Source organism: Micropterus salmoides, unplaced genomic scaffold (genome assembly GCF_014851395.1).
Source record: "Micropterus salmoides isolate LMB-PRFRI ecotype aquatic unplaced genomic scaffold, ASM1485139v1 Ms_hic_scaffold_8, whole genome shotgun sequence".
NCBI lineage: Eukaryota > Metazoa > Chordata > Actinopteri > Centrarchiformes > Centrarchidae > Micropterus > Micropterus salmoides.
In genome coordinates, this window is record NW_024044570.1 from 14,830,632 (window position 1) to 14,847,361 (window position 16,730).

At 37.9% G+C, this 16,730-nt stretch overlaps 1 protein-coding gene across 3 annotated transcripts in view; it reads right to left on the reverse strand.

The window, feature by feature from the left end:
- The window catches only part of LOC119893665 (zinc finger protein aebp2-like), a 46,941-nt gene that overhangs the window by 10,991 nt on the left and 19,220 nt on the right, over positions 1 to 16,730 (reverse strand). The window contains exons 7-9 of one of the 3 annotated variants that reach the window (XM_038705969.1): positions 15,279 to 15,392; positions 13,926 to 13,955; positions 10,561 to 11,531 (exon numbers count right to left, since the gene is read on the reverse strand). In XM_038705969.1, coding sequence (XP_038561897.1) covers positions 11,525 to 11,531; positions 13,926 to 13,955; positions 15,279 to 15,392 — 151 coding nt within the window. In that variant the 3' untranslated portion in view covers positions 10,561 to 11,524. Of the gene's footprint in view, positions 1 to 10,560; positions 11,532 to 13,925; positions 13,956 to 15,278; positions 15,393 to 16,730 lie in introns of those variants that run through there. The other 2 variants (XM_038705968.1, XR_005442831.1) reach the window with 2 other exon arrangements.

Consider the following 16,730-nt stretch of genomic DNA (forward strand, 5'->3'; position numbering starts at 1 on the left):
ATTTTGTCCCATTGCTTGTTTGGTACTTGTCCTTTTGCTTTTTATATGTTTGTGACTAGCATATTAGCATTTAATTTCTCTTTTCCCCCTAGTTACTATAGTTTTCTTTTTATGTAGTGCTTTCTGAGACAATTGCTCCCTTTTTGGATAATGTATGCATTTTATTTAATTTTTAATTTGTGATACAATAGATTCAATATGTTTATCATACAATATTTCTTCCATTATACTAATTTTATAGAGGCACATTTTTCATCCTCTAGTGGCAAATCAGACAGTGTTCTTTAATGCTGCTCTGATTGGTTTTATGTAGTAGCAGACTGATTATTAATTATGCAGTTCTGCTCCTGTTTACTTAACAGGAGGAAGACCTCTCAGAGGTTGCAATTGTGCACTATTAAATTAAATTTATTGAGAGCCAGTACAGTGTGTTGATCTCTTGTTTAATTTCTGCCAGGAAATATGACTGTAACATCTTTTGTGTTTATAAATGTAGACAAAGGTTCTACATGTTGTCTCTAGGGTTGCACTACCCTCATAAAGGTGTGCTTGAAAGTGTTACACATATTATTTAAAGTGTAGCTCAGAGATATTCAGCTTCAAATCAACCACTCATTAAAACTGTATCACATATGCACAATCTGAGATTCATAACATTACGTAACTTAAAGAGAAGGGTACTTGTAGAGCACAGACCTTCACCAAGGCCATTTATAATATGCAAATATGCAAGTGCAGCCACTATAAATGTCTGGATATATGCAGTATGTCAAAATATGGTTGTGCATGGCTGAAGCCTCATCATCTCTGCTGTGTATTAATTATGTACTTCTAAATTGGAAATATTTCACATACTTAACATACATTTGTGAAAACCAGAAAACACTTTATCATGTAGCTACATATGTGCAAATATCAAATGCTTACACTGAAGTAATATCATGAACATGGCATGAAAGGTAAAAAATAATTTCTGTATCCGCCCTGTGATTCGGACCCACTCCAAAATTGAATGGGTTCTTCCTTGGCCTATGCGACACCCTTCCAATTTAGTACTGGGCCAGTACTTTTTTACATTATACTGCTGACAGACAAACAAACAGCACCTCCTTGGCAGAGGTAATAAAACATCTTGACAGCGCATCTTTAGATTTGTTTATTGTGTACATGACAGCAATGTGTCAACATATACTGTGATGCATACAAGGCACGCTGATGTGTAACCAAAGAAGGATCCTGGTGTAAAATAACACACGTGGCATATTCTATTTCCATGTTGGCTTAAGGGATTGTTGGGATTTCATCTAACTCTAAGATGTTGCCTAATGTGAGGGGAAAAATAGAGAAATAGAGTTGTAGCTGTCAGAGCCTAATGCTCAGTATTGTAAGTAGATAATGAAGGGAGGAAGGGATGGAAAGAGGGAGAGAGATAAAGACAGACAGAGAGACAAATCACTGAAGCCTGGAAAATGGGCGTTGCAAGAGGAGAGGTAACAGGCCAATCACATTTTAAGGAGATATGTATTTAATCATCAGACAAAAAGGGGGTCCAGCTCAGATAGAAGAGGAAATCTAATACAACTAGTGAACCCCAACACAGATACCACCATCTGTATTGATAGGGGAGATGCCAGTGATGTGGAGATAACGCTGATGAGCGATTAGTGGATAACTTGATGTCCTGTGAATAATTTCTTATCTTACATAATAGCACAGTATTGCTCCATCTCTCTCATGCGTCCCCTTTGTCATACAGAAAGTAGTTTTGATTCTGTTAGAGGCAGAGGATGATCTCAAGCAATCTGACATGAAGGAGCTGGTTAAGAGGAAGACAAGCATGGCATTATTCCTAAACTGTGACCTCAGTCACACACAACCTCCATTCTCCAGAGACTTAGGCATGGGAAAAACGTTATGGCACAATACCTAAAGGATTGAGACACACGCATTCTAGTTCACATGAGGTACAAGGGAAGCTGATGCTAGGCATGGCTAATGTGCCTTCACTAATTGGTTCTCCCCAAGACGTTCTGAACACAGAAAACAGCCCTCGCCATTTATTTCTGCATCTGTCATCAGTGCACAGCATGCTGCAATCACTATCAACCCACCCACCTCTCTTGACCCTCATGAATCAGCACGTCAACCTGCCACAGTTAAGATGTGGTGTCAAAACTGAGACAAGTTAAGTGCTGTCTGGAATCAAATGTGCTGATGCTGGCCATGGATGTAAAAAAAAAAAAGTACCTGCACAGGCTCCTAAAATCAGTTTACACTCTAGTTTTTCACAGAATTGTGTTTCTTGAGGATGCAAGATTCTCACATCAATGTTTATCTATAAAGTGGATTTACAGATAAATAAATAGATATAGATCAGAAACAAAAGTCATATGCAGAGGTCCCAGAGACCTAAATTGATGCCTGAAGCGGAGCATAATTGGTGATTATTTGTTGTATGATGATCACTGGCAGGAGGCCATACTCTGAAGAATCTAACCCCACCAGATCCTCTCCTATTCCCACCAGAACCACAAAACAAATGTGAAAAAAGAGATACTGCATGATAAATAAAAAACAAAAACAAATCCAAACACAGAACATTACTTTGAGCTGAAATAGGACACATAATGCCCCAATCACATACTCTAAATTGTTTCTTCCACTCCCCATTGTTGTTGTTTTCCTCCAGTGCTGGTGACACACTGTGGATCTGATGAAATACTATCATCTATAAATAAAAGCTAGTACTATTGTTCAGCTGCTCGGCCTGATGGGAGAGTGTAGAGGAGTGTGATGCAGGGTAAATGGCCAAAGGGCCATTCCACACCATGGCAGATCTTCAATGAGTGTGAATGAGTCTTGGGTAAGCACAAAGACAGAGCTTGACATTAACTCATTAATGCAGGCCTTCCTGTTGCTTGCAGGTTAACAGTAATGACAACTTACATAACCTCTACATACTGACTTTCCCCCTTCAAGGGTCGTGCTGTGATATTTGCATGATGTGAGCTGAGTCTATCGGAATGATTCACTGAGAATGCAACCATGTGTTTCTTTGGGATTAGACACTCTACAGTACATATAAGGATCCTGACAGTCATGATATATTAAAGGAATAGTTTGACATTTTTGCAAATATGCTTATTGAGGTTCTTTCCAAGAGACAGATGAGAAGTTTGAAAGCACTCTCATGCGTTAAGTATTGAGGTTGAACCAGGAGGCGATTAGCATAAAGTCTATAACAAGAGGAAAACAGCTAGCTTGCTCTCTTCAAAGCTAAAAAATGCCTACAAACAACTCTGAAGCTCACTTATAAACACACTTTATCTCATTTGTTTAATCTGTGTAAGATGGTGGTGTAATTTGTGTCTTTAAAGGGATTTATGGTGGTAAATGTAACTATTTCTTGACATATATATCAACAGTTTATCCGTCCACCCTGGCAACCTCACTGTAACGAGAAGTTACTGCGCCTGGCTATATTTACATATAGTAACTGTTCTTAGATTTCTGTTTGTGTAAGGATTAAGTAAAGGAGACTCAATGTGCTCTTGAGGTGCTGGTCTAGGGTGGATTTTTCAACTTAGAGCCAGGTTAGCTGTTTCCCCATGCTTCCGGTATTTATGCTAAGCTAAGCTAATTGCATCCTGAATCCATACTTACTACACAGATATGAGAGTGGTATCAATCTTTTCATCTAAATATGGGCAAGAACAGAAATAAGTATATTCCGCAAAATGTTGATCTATTTCTTAAATAATATACAATGTACACATAATCAGCACTAGTTAACACTTTAATTGAATATACTACTATTAACCAGATAAACCGGTACCATTAAGCTTAAAGATCTTGCTGATCTCCACAGACTAAGTTACCCTAGCCTTAACCTTACTTGTGATCTAGTTTTGAATACAAACACAACACAATGTACGTGGTATAAAACACCACAAAATAAGTAGCAATCGGCCCATAAGTGTGAGACACCAGAAGCAAAGTCATTTGGATCATATTGTTTATCCTGTGGTAATATTAGCTACAAAAAAGTGCTACAGCTGTTGGTTGTTTATCCAAAATATTAATACACAATTGTGTGTTAGCTGTCACACACATGCACACATTCTTCTCGCAGAAACAAAGAGTACTGGAAATTCAACTCTAGTTTTCTTAAATCCCAACCATTTTCTGATGGTGTTAAAACCATAATATCTGATGTGATGACTGATGTATCTGTGCCATCCTATATTTTGAAATGTGACTTTTTGAAATTTAAAATTCAGGAATATTCGATCCATTTTGGAAAATCTCTCAGCAGGACTAACAAATTAATAGAATTTAACATTATTAAAGAAATAAACTCTTGCTCCAATAAGACATCACCTACTGACAATAATAAACAGACATTACTAACTCTGCAAACTTGATGAAATATATCTTAGAAAAGCTGAATGGGCTTAAATTAGATCCAGGGCTAAATGGATTTAGGAAGGAGAAAGGAGCACATCATATTTCTGTCGTTTAGAAAAGAGAAGGCAGGAGCGAAATTCAATCAAAGCCTGATTGATTCATGACCAAGTAATTACAGATACTGCCCTGATTGCCAAGGAAATTGTTTCTTTCTACTCTAACTTATATTTCTCTGCCTTTTCTATTGATGATGCTAACTCCTTCTTTCAACATATCAAAGATTTTATGTGATGCTGACTTAACTTTAAACGAGTTGGATAAAGCAGTATAGAGTTTGTTAAACAAAACTCCAGGTAATGACGGTCTCACAGCAAATTTCTATAGACATTTCTGGGATTTACTAAAAGATGGACTTTTTCTTATGTTAAAAAAGCCAATTAAGTATTTTACATTCCCCTACCATGAAACAAGGTATGATTACTTTAATCCCCAAGCCTGGTAAGTACTCTAAAATAATAGATAATCTTAGACCAATAACTTTATTGAACACTGACCAAAATTGTAACCCTTATTTATGCTAACAGATTAAAAACAAATCACATAAAATCATCAGTGATTCTCAATCTGGTTTTATGAAGAACAGATCCATTCATAACAACATCCATTTAGTGCTCGACCTTCTGGACTACAGACAATTAATTATAGATGATTTTTCCTTGACTTCTACAAAGCCTTCAAAATTTCAAATTTCAAAACTTTGTATGATAATACAAATTGCTCCATCTCTTTTCCAGGAGGTACATCTCCCCGATTTACAGTTAAACGTGGGGTTAAACAAGGCTGCCCTATTTCCCCATTTCTCTTTATAATATTTATTGAAAAGCTCTCTATCTTCATTAAAAATTCTAACATCTCTCATTTGGATGTACTTGGAAATCCAGCAATCATCAGCCAGCTGACAGATCATACAACTATCTTTATGAAACAGCTACCGCCCCAAAGATACTATTCTATTAATACTGTATCTTCTCCAAAGCCTCTGGACTAAAACTAAACTTGACCAAGCGTGAATTAATGCCAATTCATGAATGTAATTTGACTGAAGCGCACGATATCCCTATAAGGTCTGCTGTTAAATACTTGGGTATATATATTTCCAAAAATTTGACTGAATGTGAAAACCTGAATGCGTGGAAAGTGATAGAGGAATGCCGAAGTAGACTTAACTCATGGTTGTTGAGAGATATTAGTTTATTGGCCCGAATATTTTTGACTAAAATGAAAAGTATCTCAAGGTGTATTTATCCTGCATACTTGACTGCTATTCCTAGTAAAGTTATTAAAAAGATCAACCAAATAAATTTTGACTATATTTGGAGGAGAAAAGTCCACTATGTTAAGAGAGCAGAGATGACCAAAACATTTAAAGATGGTGACCTGCAAGCTATTGATTTCGACTTTATGAATGGAACCTTAAAAATCAATTGGTTGAAATCCTTTCTGAACAACAATAACTTTTGGTACCATATCCCCAGAGAAATATTCAAGAAATTAGAAGGAATAGAATTCTCAATTTAATGTGATTTCACTATTCAAAGACTTCCAATTAAATTATCCCTTTTTCGCCAGCAGGTTCTTTTATATTGCAGACTCTTATATAATCACAATTTCACCCCCATAACTCTCCAATATGGAATAATAGATATATTATGGTTAAAAACAAATCGCTGTACTACAAGGACTGGATGGATACAGGTATTTGGTCTGTGATCCATTTAGTAGACTGTAACGGCTGTCTCATATGAGAACTTCTGCCTAAGACACGACCTAACTGGCAATCGTAATCTATTTAACTCAATAACTAATGCCATCCCCAACTCTATTATGTGTTTAATTAAGGGTATGTTAATGAATTATACTCCTGTCACCCCCTGTCTCCCTCTACTTTTAGTTGGAGGCGTGGACTTTAATGAGGTAAAAATCCCCCACAAAAAAACAATTAGGAATTTAACATCACTAACATCTCATACCCTACTCGATATGTACTATTCATTACATTTACTCATTGAGCTGAAACTTTTATCCAAAGCGACTTACAATTGCTATACATGTCAGAGGTCGCACGCCTCTGAAGCAACTAGGGTTTAAGTGTCTTGCTCAGGGACACAATGGTGGATGGGTCACAGTGGGGGATTGAACCGGTCTCTCACACCAGGCGTCTTATCCATTGCGCCATCACTCGTTACAAACCAAATATTTAAAATTCCCTATATTTCCCAAAGCCAAAGAAATCCCACATTGACAGACATTGACAAGCTACATTCTGCACACAGCTGCTTGAAAGGCACCTGAGCTTCTCTACTCCCTCGTCTCTCTCCGCCGACAAAGATTAGCAGGCAGGCGAGAACAGGTGAGCATCACATAGTGCCCAGAGAATCTGATAGGGCAGAGGAGAGTACCGGCAGTTTGTGAGGAGTGCCAGTATGCAAGAAAAAAGTCCCGGTATGCCAAAGAGTAAAATGCCACTTCAAGCCCTGGTCATGACACATTCTGGTAATTTATAGGAAGTTGAGATTCACTATCCTACTGTTGAAATAACCTCTGACCAAATACTGCAGCAACAGTTCCTCCCACCTTGTTTTGGTCACATTGTCCCATGCTGGAAAAAAATCTGAGATAAACCAAAGTAAAGGATACCTAGCACTCTAACCTGGCGGCTAGTATGCAAGAGACAACCACGGAGGATTGACTAGCTTCCTTTGCTGGAAGATGTTTAGACAGGATCAGGTCCTTGTGTTGACAGGAGGGGTCAACAATGAGTGCCACTTAAGGATACATTATTGACTGTTTCTCCATGCAGTCACTAATGCACTAATGGAAGAGTCCAAAGCTGTCAAAAGATATTTGTGCTACAATGCTTAAACAAATGAATAACCAATCGGAATACAAGACGATGAAGCTATGGATGGACAGTTATGTCAAAACACACACTTGCAGCATCTTAAACAGACTTGAAAGAAAAACAGTGAGATGAAGAGGACACTCAATAAAAAGACCATTAGGGCTTCTTGCTGTAGCGGAAGATTCAGAAGCATGAAGGAAACCCAATTAAAACAACATCAACAAAGGAAGAGTTAGGCAGTTACAAATTCTCTTGCAGCTAATATGCCCCTGTCCTCTTTTTTTGCCGACACGCACTATGTCTAAATAATACTTGCTCCAGCTCCCTGCTTGAGTCCCTTACATGGGCTTTTGTTACACATGCGCATGTGAAACTGCCATGTGAGTGTATGATTTGTTTGATTCTGTTGTTTTTACAGTTACTGTTTCCAAAGCTAGATGCTGTTGATGAAAGGTCATGTGTTCGACCAGAAGCTTGTCTGACTGAGTAAAATATTTTGTCCTACACTGTATACGTATATGTGGTGATTAAGTGAAATTTTAAAGTATGAATTAACAAGCAAAAAGTCTGTCTGATGACCACTGCTCCTAACATTAAAGACTTTTAATAGCCTTTAGTATGTCTCAATGATTAATCTCTCTAAAATAACATTCCTAACCTAACTCTTCAGGTTTACATGTGAACAAATCCTAGTTCTTTCCTAGCATTTCTTTCTCTGAAATACATGAAACAGTGAGGAAAAACAATTCCAGTCCAGGATTTAGAGCAGTAGCTCATCGCTTTTGTTCTTGATGTAATGCCTTCATTCTCTACTGAGACAGCGGCGCATGTAGCCAAAGCAAAGGGAAGATTTTGTGCACAATGAGAAACTCAGATGGATGATTTGGGACCAAATGTAAGCAGAGCTGCAGACAATGGAAGAGTTCCAGCTTTGAGCAATTGGACTACAGAATCAATGGACAACACTTACAGATGCAGTGTCACACATGACTAATAGACTGGCTTAATGAGGTTCACATGTCACAGAACAGAATGTGCTTCCAGTACTAGTGTAACTTAGATCAATATTGAAGAATGTGAGATCAACAAATTCACATCTGCAAACATACTGTGATTAATCCAAAACAAAAATGGTTTGTCTGGGATTTTCCAATGGAGATAGAGGCAAAGGGATTGGTATCATACTGGGTGTTTGGAGAAAGAGAAGATGAAGGAGGGAAACTCATCTCATGGGTTGAGTAAACAGACATCACTTCAGGGTAGCTTCCCAGCGTTTCCTTCACGGACTGGCTGAGGCCGGGTAAGGTTCTGCAGGCAGAGCTGCTGCCCACTTTTTAAATCTGCTTTCTAAATAAGTCTTTCTATCAGTCATTCTGTTCACTTCAACTGATGCCACTTCTGAAGTCATGGTTCAGATTGTCTTTTTTAATTGTCTTATTTAAAACATTCTGCAAATAATCACTTGAGGGAAATACTGGAATTACAGTGCACCAGAAAGAAATGAAGACATTAAATAAACATGGATACTCAATCCATCTGTTGTTAAAAACATGAAATAATTAAATACATGTGTGTAGTTTTGAATGGGCACTCAAATAAGTAATTTTAGACGACCAGTAACAGTAATTTTACTATTACAGTAACAAAAGCAAAAGATTAAGTACTAGACTCAAGGCCTGATGAACATAGACAACTGGACAAAATGAAAAGTTTAGCTGTCAAAAACACTGATTCTGTTCATGCTTGACATACCTGAAAAAGGGAAGGGCAGTTCACAAAGGTAAAGACTACATTATAAGCATCTGCAAAAAGGCCCAGCCTTCCTTCTGAACAATATTGATCACTATTGGAGAAAGCGCTGCCTATTTGGCCCACTTCCTGTTTGTAACCTCGACTCCCAACTTTGTCACAGCCAACTGGTTGACTATTAATTAGGGGAGTGTTGTTGACACTACTGTGGGAATGTTATTTGTTCACCGCTACATGAAACTGATAGGTCTATTCAACTGTCTCGCACTGCGACTTATGGGCAAGTGAAAAATTGTAAATGTGCGTACTCATATCTCACAGTACATTCTTATCATTAAGACTTCCTGCTCACAGATGGCTTTAAATATGTGTCCTAAACTGAACTTATCAAACAGCAAGCAAAATTAAGTAATGTTGAATGCACTTCTAAGCGGTTAAAATAAGATAAAAAGGGATTTACCCCTTTAACAGTCAATTTTAATGTCCACCAATACAGCAAAATCTGACTGAACTAATATAACCTAAAATCAACTTCAAGTCAAACTGCTAAATGGTTTGAAGTATGAAAAACTCTAGAAGTCACAATGAAGGCATGCCAATGTTCCTTTCGTTCACATATTATTGAATCAGTTCTGTAGAGGATAGAAATACATTTTTGACTATAGACCGAATGCAATGATCAAAGTAACTTAAATATTAAAAAAATATGGCAATATGTAAAAGGGTTTGAAAAGTCACACAGGTCTAATGGTGCTACTACAAGGCTTGTTGGACTTGTACAGACATTGGACGATTTTTTTTCTATTATCATTTGTATGGCTCGCGTACTAGTAATGCATTTTAGCTGACACTATTTTACTCACAGTTTGAAGTAGTAAAGTTTGACTACAACATCCCAAAGACACTTTCAGATAAGATCGAAATTTACTGTAATGTTTGGAAGTTGGGCTGATGGTGGCAGTATTGTAATGACCCCAAAATGTGTGGCCTGCAAATATCTTAGATTCATATCTTATCAATTTGCCTCATAACAGTTCCGTGAGCTGCCACAGACCATTGCAGATATGAGACATAAAACAAAGCACACACAAACAACAGGGTGCCAAAAAACTTTCAGTGCTTTCCCTCACCAAAGAATGGAACACCTGAAGGCCTCATTATATCACATGTTGGAGTCCTAAATCCCCATGAATTTTGTATGTGTGAGCGTGTAAGTGCATGAGATTTTGAAGAGCAGGACAGCCGTATTGTAGCGGACCTCTCCCTGAACTCTGTTTTCTCTGCAGGCATGTTCACTAGCAGCTGAGGCCGGTAGGGGTTCTGCCCGGCTGGCCCAGTCATTAGCTCCTCCACAGCAGGCTCCCAAAGCTGTTCTGCTAATGGACGCCAAATAACCTAGACAATCCCTCCAAAGCACACATAAGGAACTCATACCACAATGGATGCATTGCACCTTTCCAACACCTTGCATCCTCATCTGTGCAAAAAACTTTGTCAACATCTGCCGTTTCCCCCCCTTTTATTACAAACACAGTATTCCATTTCCAACAGGGATAACATTACATACAGTAAAAAAACACGCCTTTTTAAAACATTTTTCAAGTGCTTAAATAGCAGTAATGTAAATTTGCCATCCTAACTATGATAAACACAGTTTATGTTACTTGGGGGAGAGGGAGCAGGGGGTTAAGTTGCTGTGACAGTGCAAGTACACTGTGTGCTGAAATATCAAGTTATTTCTATGCTGTATGTCTACAGACTGGGTAAAATTAAGAGCTACACGGTAGTGACCTTAACTACTGAGTTACTGCTCCTGTTAACAGTTTGCACTGCATTGTGAAGTCTGACATGACTGGTACAACCTCACACTTCATTGTCATACAAACAGGTAGAAGTACTGCATTCAGTAAGTATAAATAGGATAATGTGTTAAGCCTTCTTTCATGTACATCATAATTACAACTAGAAATTCCCAAATAATCCTACAAGTGAAAGTTAACAGATTATCGCAGTAAATGTGGTTTTATTCAAAACCTTCACAAAAATCCACAGACTACCAGCATTTTCATGGTATAAAAATAAGTTACAAATCTGCATAAATATTTTTACACAAAACAGTTATAAAATATGCTGTATTTTCTGACAAGGTTACACAAAACAGTTACACCATTGGGTATTAAGAATATTTTCAGTTTGGTGCTTGTAAAAAAAAAAACATTCATGGATGAACACAAATTTTAAAAATTGTTAGTCCAATTTTACACCACACTTTGCTACAACAGTTGCTCCATATATACACAACACTGAAGAGGGAAAAAAGGAGAACTGCAGCATAGCCAAGTTTTACTTCCTTTTATTGCCACTTCACTCCCCCCGTTCAGCAGAGACAGATGAAGAGCGTCCTATCCCATATAGATAAAACTCCTATGAACAAGCATTTCCCCTATCGAGTCCACAGATGACTCCTTACAGGCTGTGCACAAAACAGGAGAGGAAGACAGAGAGAGGAAGAGAACAAGTTGTTCTTAGTTCGTCATGAGAGAGATTACAGTATGAGAAATGGGCTTTATCCTGGATGTTCAGACATTGAGACTTCCTTTGCAGACACATTACACTGTGTATTTTAGAGCTTTTGCACTACTGAGGTCAATTAAGGGAAGAATGAACAACATCCAAATATGACCTCATGTTTGAGTGAGACTAGGGACTGCCAAGGGTCGTGGCTCCAAAATGGCCTGTTTCCCAATTAACTGGCTTCACGGTACATAGTACGCGTAAGCGATAAGCAGATCCAGAACTACGGGTAATACTGCTGATGCACAAACATTCCCATACCATCTAGGCATTAGCATCGTTTGATCGACACTATAGCTAAATGAAAATGAAATTTTTAAATATGTGAGATACTAATATAGATGTGGCAGTTGAGTTATTAAGCAAGAATATGGCAACAGCTCTGTGTTGTCAGCATAAACAAACTAACATTACTGTGAACTTCAAAAGCTGTCCACAGATAAAAGATATGCGGTAACACTTTCTATGAAGGTCATCGCTATAATGACTTATGCATATATTTATAATACGATATAATGAGTCCATAAGACATTATAACAATTGTTATAATCACTTACAAACATGCATTAGGCGCTTTAGCAAAGTTCATAATGTATTATGACCTTTTGATTTAATGTTTTATAACTAACAGTAATACCAGTTTATATCAATGTGCGGCAAGAATCTTCGACCATGTTCCATAACACATTATAACCACCGACTTTACCTCGTTATGAATACACTTTAGTCACCATTTACAATTAGTGATATAAAATGGAATAGCTTATAGTAATGTTTAAAGTTATATAGCATGTCTTTGTTTGCTTTAAGTAAAGTGATAAAATATCCATCCCTGTAAAATATATTACAGGTGGACATAATACCATATGAACTAATTATAAGACCTTATAACACGTAATAGTTTGCTTTAAGTAAAGTGACACATTTAGCGCAGGAAAACAACTTTTATTTATGTTTCTTCACTTTATGAACAATCTGTATGAATTTTGCAGTTTAGCACAAAAACATTTAATTACTTTAAAATGCCTTTTAATAGGCTACGTTTTGTGAAGTGGTTGTCTTTAATTGTCCACTGCATCTGTTAGAGCCTGTCCATAGGCTTGCCATTCATCTGTGACAACATCTGAGCCTCTTCTTACATGATGTTGGTCGACAACAGGCAACCCAGACAAAGAGCTTTCTGGATGTAATTATGTTGTGTTTTTGTGCTAAACCGCAAAATATTCAAATACATACATATACATACAGATTGTTCATAAAGTGAAGAAACATAAATAAAAGTTGTTTTCCTGCGCTAAATGTGTGTCACTTTATTTAAAGCAAACAATTACGTGTTATAAGGTCTTATAATTAGTTCATTTGGTATTATGTCCACCTGTAATATATTATACAGGGATAGATATTTTAACACTTTACTTAAAGCAAACAAAGATATGGTACATAACTTTAAACATTACTGAAAGCTATTATTCCATTTTATATCACTAATTCTAAATTGTGACTAAAGTGTATTCATAACGAGGCAGAGTCGTGGTTAAAATGTGTTATGGAACATGGTCGGAAATTCTTGCCGCACATTGATCAAAACATTAAATCAAAAGGTCATAATACGTTATGACCTTTGCTATAGTGCCTAATGCATGTTTGTAAGTGATTACAGCAATTGTTATAATGTCTTATGGACGCATAATATCGTGTTATAAATATATGCATAAGTCATTATAGCGACGACCTTCATAGAAAGTGATACCAGATATTCTTTTATGCGTCAGCCTACCCATTCTGTGCATCTGTGACTACACCATTGCTGCAACAAATTGTGCCGGTGCTGCCCTTATTACAACAACAATTTAATTCAAAACTGAATTTTCAAGAAAATAAATTTGAAAGAAAAATAACTGAAAAACCAAAATCCCTTGGTTTTATTTACATTAAAGAATGTAATTTTTAATTTGTGTGAATAAAATTCAATTCAAATAGAATAGCTGCTAACATTAGACTTATATTCCTATATGCTTGTAGTGTGTGTAGGTGGTTGCAGTACAGTGTAGTAATGTATGTTTTTGTGCATTCATCATTTCATTTGTTGGCATCAATACCCAGGTCAAATCACTTTTGCACCAACTGTAATTGATTAACATGATTGTAATTACTGGCTGTGAGCTACTGAAGAACTATGTTTCAACAAAACACACACACTATAGTAATGTGTGTGTAATATCTACATTTGGATATATATTTAAGCAATATATCTTTATCTAACACACACACACACACACACACTTCAGCTTACCTACGCTTCAGCCGCTTCTGAGGAAGTGCTCTGAAAAGACAGAAAAAGTTTGTGAGGTCACTGTGCAACAGCATGTTTGGTATTCATGTCATACAATGTGATCATTGTCTGAGCAGATTTCAGTTAAGTATGACTTGTGACAAAATGCAACAACCTCAACCTAGTTGAAATAATATAATCCTAGACTGCCACTATGTCTGTCTCTTTCTGCTTGTCCCATCCACATGTACAGGGGTTCAAACACCCTACTATATTTACTGCCACAGGCACCAACCACCTCATTTGTTTGGGGATTTCAAGCATTAGGACAACCTTGACATAAACTGGCTGAGTGCTGACGGTTATATTCAACTATGAAACCAGAGTCCAGCAGCAGTCCCTGCAGTTACTGAGCCATCAGGTCTAATTAAAATCAGCCAGCATGTGTGCTGATCAGCACACTTGTGAGCCATATATCTCTCCAGTAAGATGACCACTCTGTTATTTTAGGCACATTGTTCCTCTTTCAGGATTCATTTTCAGCCTTTTATGGTGTACCATAAAGCTAACCCATAAAGCTAAAGCTAAACCTCGATGAGTGTACTGAGTGTGACAAAGCTGCACAGGATTCAAATAACATCATAGCTAATGCTTAGCTGAATGTGGTGCACAGAGAATACAGGCTGTGGAGTTACATTTCCAGAGTATCAAGAATTGATTTTTCCTGGTTTAAAATCTTAAATGAACAAGGTGATTTTGACTACATCGCTTCCTAAAATAAATCTTTTGTTTTCATATTAATCAGCTTAAACATGCAGCCTGATTATATCGCCAGGGAAAAAAACACCTCTAATACATAAATAACAGGCTAGTGCATGTGCTTTCTGACCAAAACTAAAACTAAATCATATCTTGCTACATATCTTGCTTCAGTCACTGGCATCCTCAATCAGGTTATACAGTGTACACTGTATTGTACACTATTGGCTGGCTTCATCCATCTTCCTCTCGCTCACACACACAAAATGTGTTTTCTCTACACTTGTCATTTTTAGCCTAATTCTTGAAGTCAGGTGTTGGTGCCACCTGGTGGAACAGACTGTACAGGATGCTGTGCGCGCGCGCGCACACACACACACACACACACACACACACACACACACACACACACGTAAGGCAAGGGCAAACGCTTTCTTGTGGCACTTAAAAGCTTCACCCAATGAAACCCACGGAGGATTAGATAATATTTACACATAGGCAACATGTGTTTGGCTGTGACTAAATGGATCTTCAGCAGTGTGTGCTTATGTGTCTGTGTGTGCATGTGCACAAAGAGGCCACTGCCAACATCCCTCAAAACACACACACACTCACCTATAGATGTTTGGGTCTAGCATCATGGCTGTTTCCTGTGGTAACTGGGACAAGTGCACCACTTTAGTCTTCAGCTGAGATCTCTCGGTTTCATTCACCCACACATCAGGTAGTCTGCAAGACATTACACACACACATGCAGAAAGAGGACATTTGGTCAGGGTTTAAGCTCTAACAAGAAAGAGGGAGAGAAACTGGGGTATGGAGCAGGAGTAAGACTGAATGGAGAGGGGGGAGAGAGTTGGACAAAGAGCCTCATTGAGTCCAGTACACGTGTTAACACCTTCCTTTGAACAGTGGGTACAGTTCCATAAGTAACATGGCCTTGATCAGGGCTGGACTGGGACAAAATAAAAAAAAATCGGCCCTGGCATTTTTGGCATAGGTGGGTTCTGCCCTCAGCAATACACCATCCTTACATATAGCATGTACATGTGGTAATATTACCAGCTGAGTGGTATGTACCATGGATAAGTGTACCAGTACAAGTGAATCAGTGTACTCATTCACACTCATTTACTGACTACATGTTGATCAGAGGTGGCCATGGAGTACACAACTCATACTCAAGTACAAGTAGCCTACAAGTCATTTTCACAGCAGTGTGGGATTACCAATGCAATGCTAACCTCACCTCCACCATTAGAACAGTTAACTAAATTCAAGACTGCATTAGGAACTATGCTAGCTACAAAACCAATGTCAAAGAGCACTGTATAACAGTGAGTGATCACCAGCAGTAGGTGACAGTCTCACTTTATGATAGCGTGATCATTATGTTATTATCATTGACCTTAATTGAACTAATCATCATCATTGTCACTATGGCATGGCACACACTCTTCCCAAGGGCGTCACTTTGTGCTAAAAAGTGGTGGGGACATTTAAGGGCTCAGATTTGGGGTGTGACGAAACACAGCCCACGAGACGTGACACTGCACAAGACTGGGGTCATGAGAACAAGACAAGAGTATATTTTAATACTATTTAGAAAAAGATGCAGACGTTTCTTCTATATTTAAAGTGCATTGCAGATTTTCTTATTGTGCAAATAAACCTTTCCTAAAGCATTTTCATTTGGTAATTAACATTTCTTGGTGCAAGTTTTGTTTAGAAGATTTTTAACAAATGCTTTCAAAATGTGATGGGAACAACATCTGCCATTTCATAAAGTGGGTACATGTCTTCCCCAGAGTAAATGACACCTATGACCCCACCTCTCTACTCCCTCCCTACAGGTTGAGCTACTCCATGCATACCGCTTTACCTCCACTCTCCTCCTGCTCTCTCTCTCCCTCGGCCCTGTCACGGTGTCTGTACCTCTGCTTCGCTCTCCTTTACTCCTTTAAGTGACTGTCTGCAATACGTTGGGTACTGCAGCTGATGTTAAAGCTACTGCAGCCCCGGTAGCAAAAATATCGGTTATTTTAACGCAATTGCGTCTGAAGAATT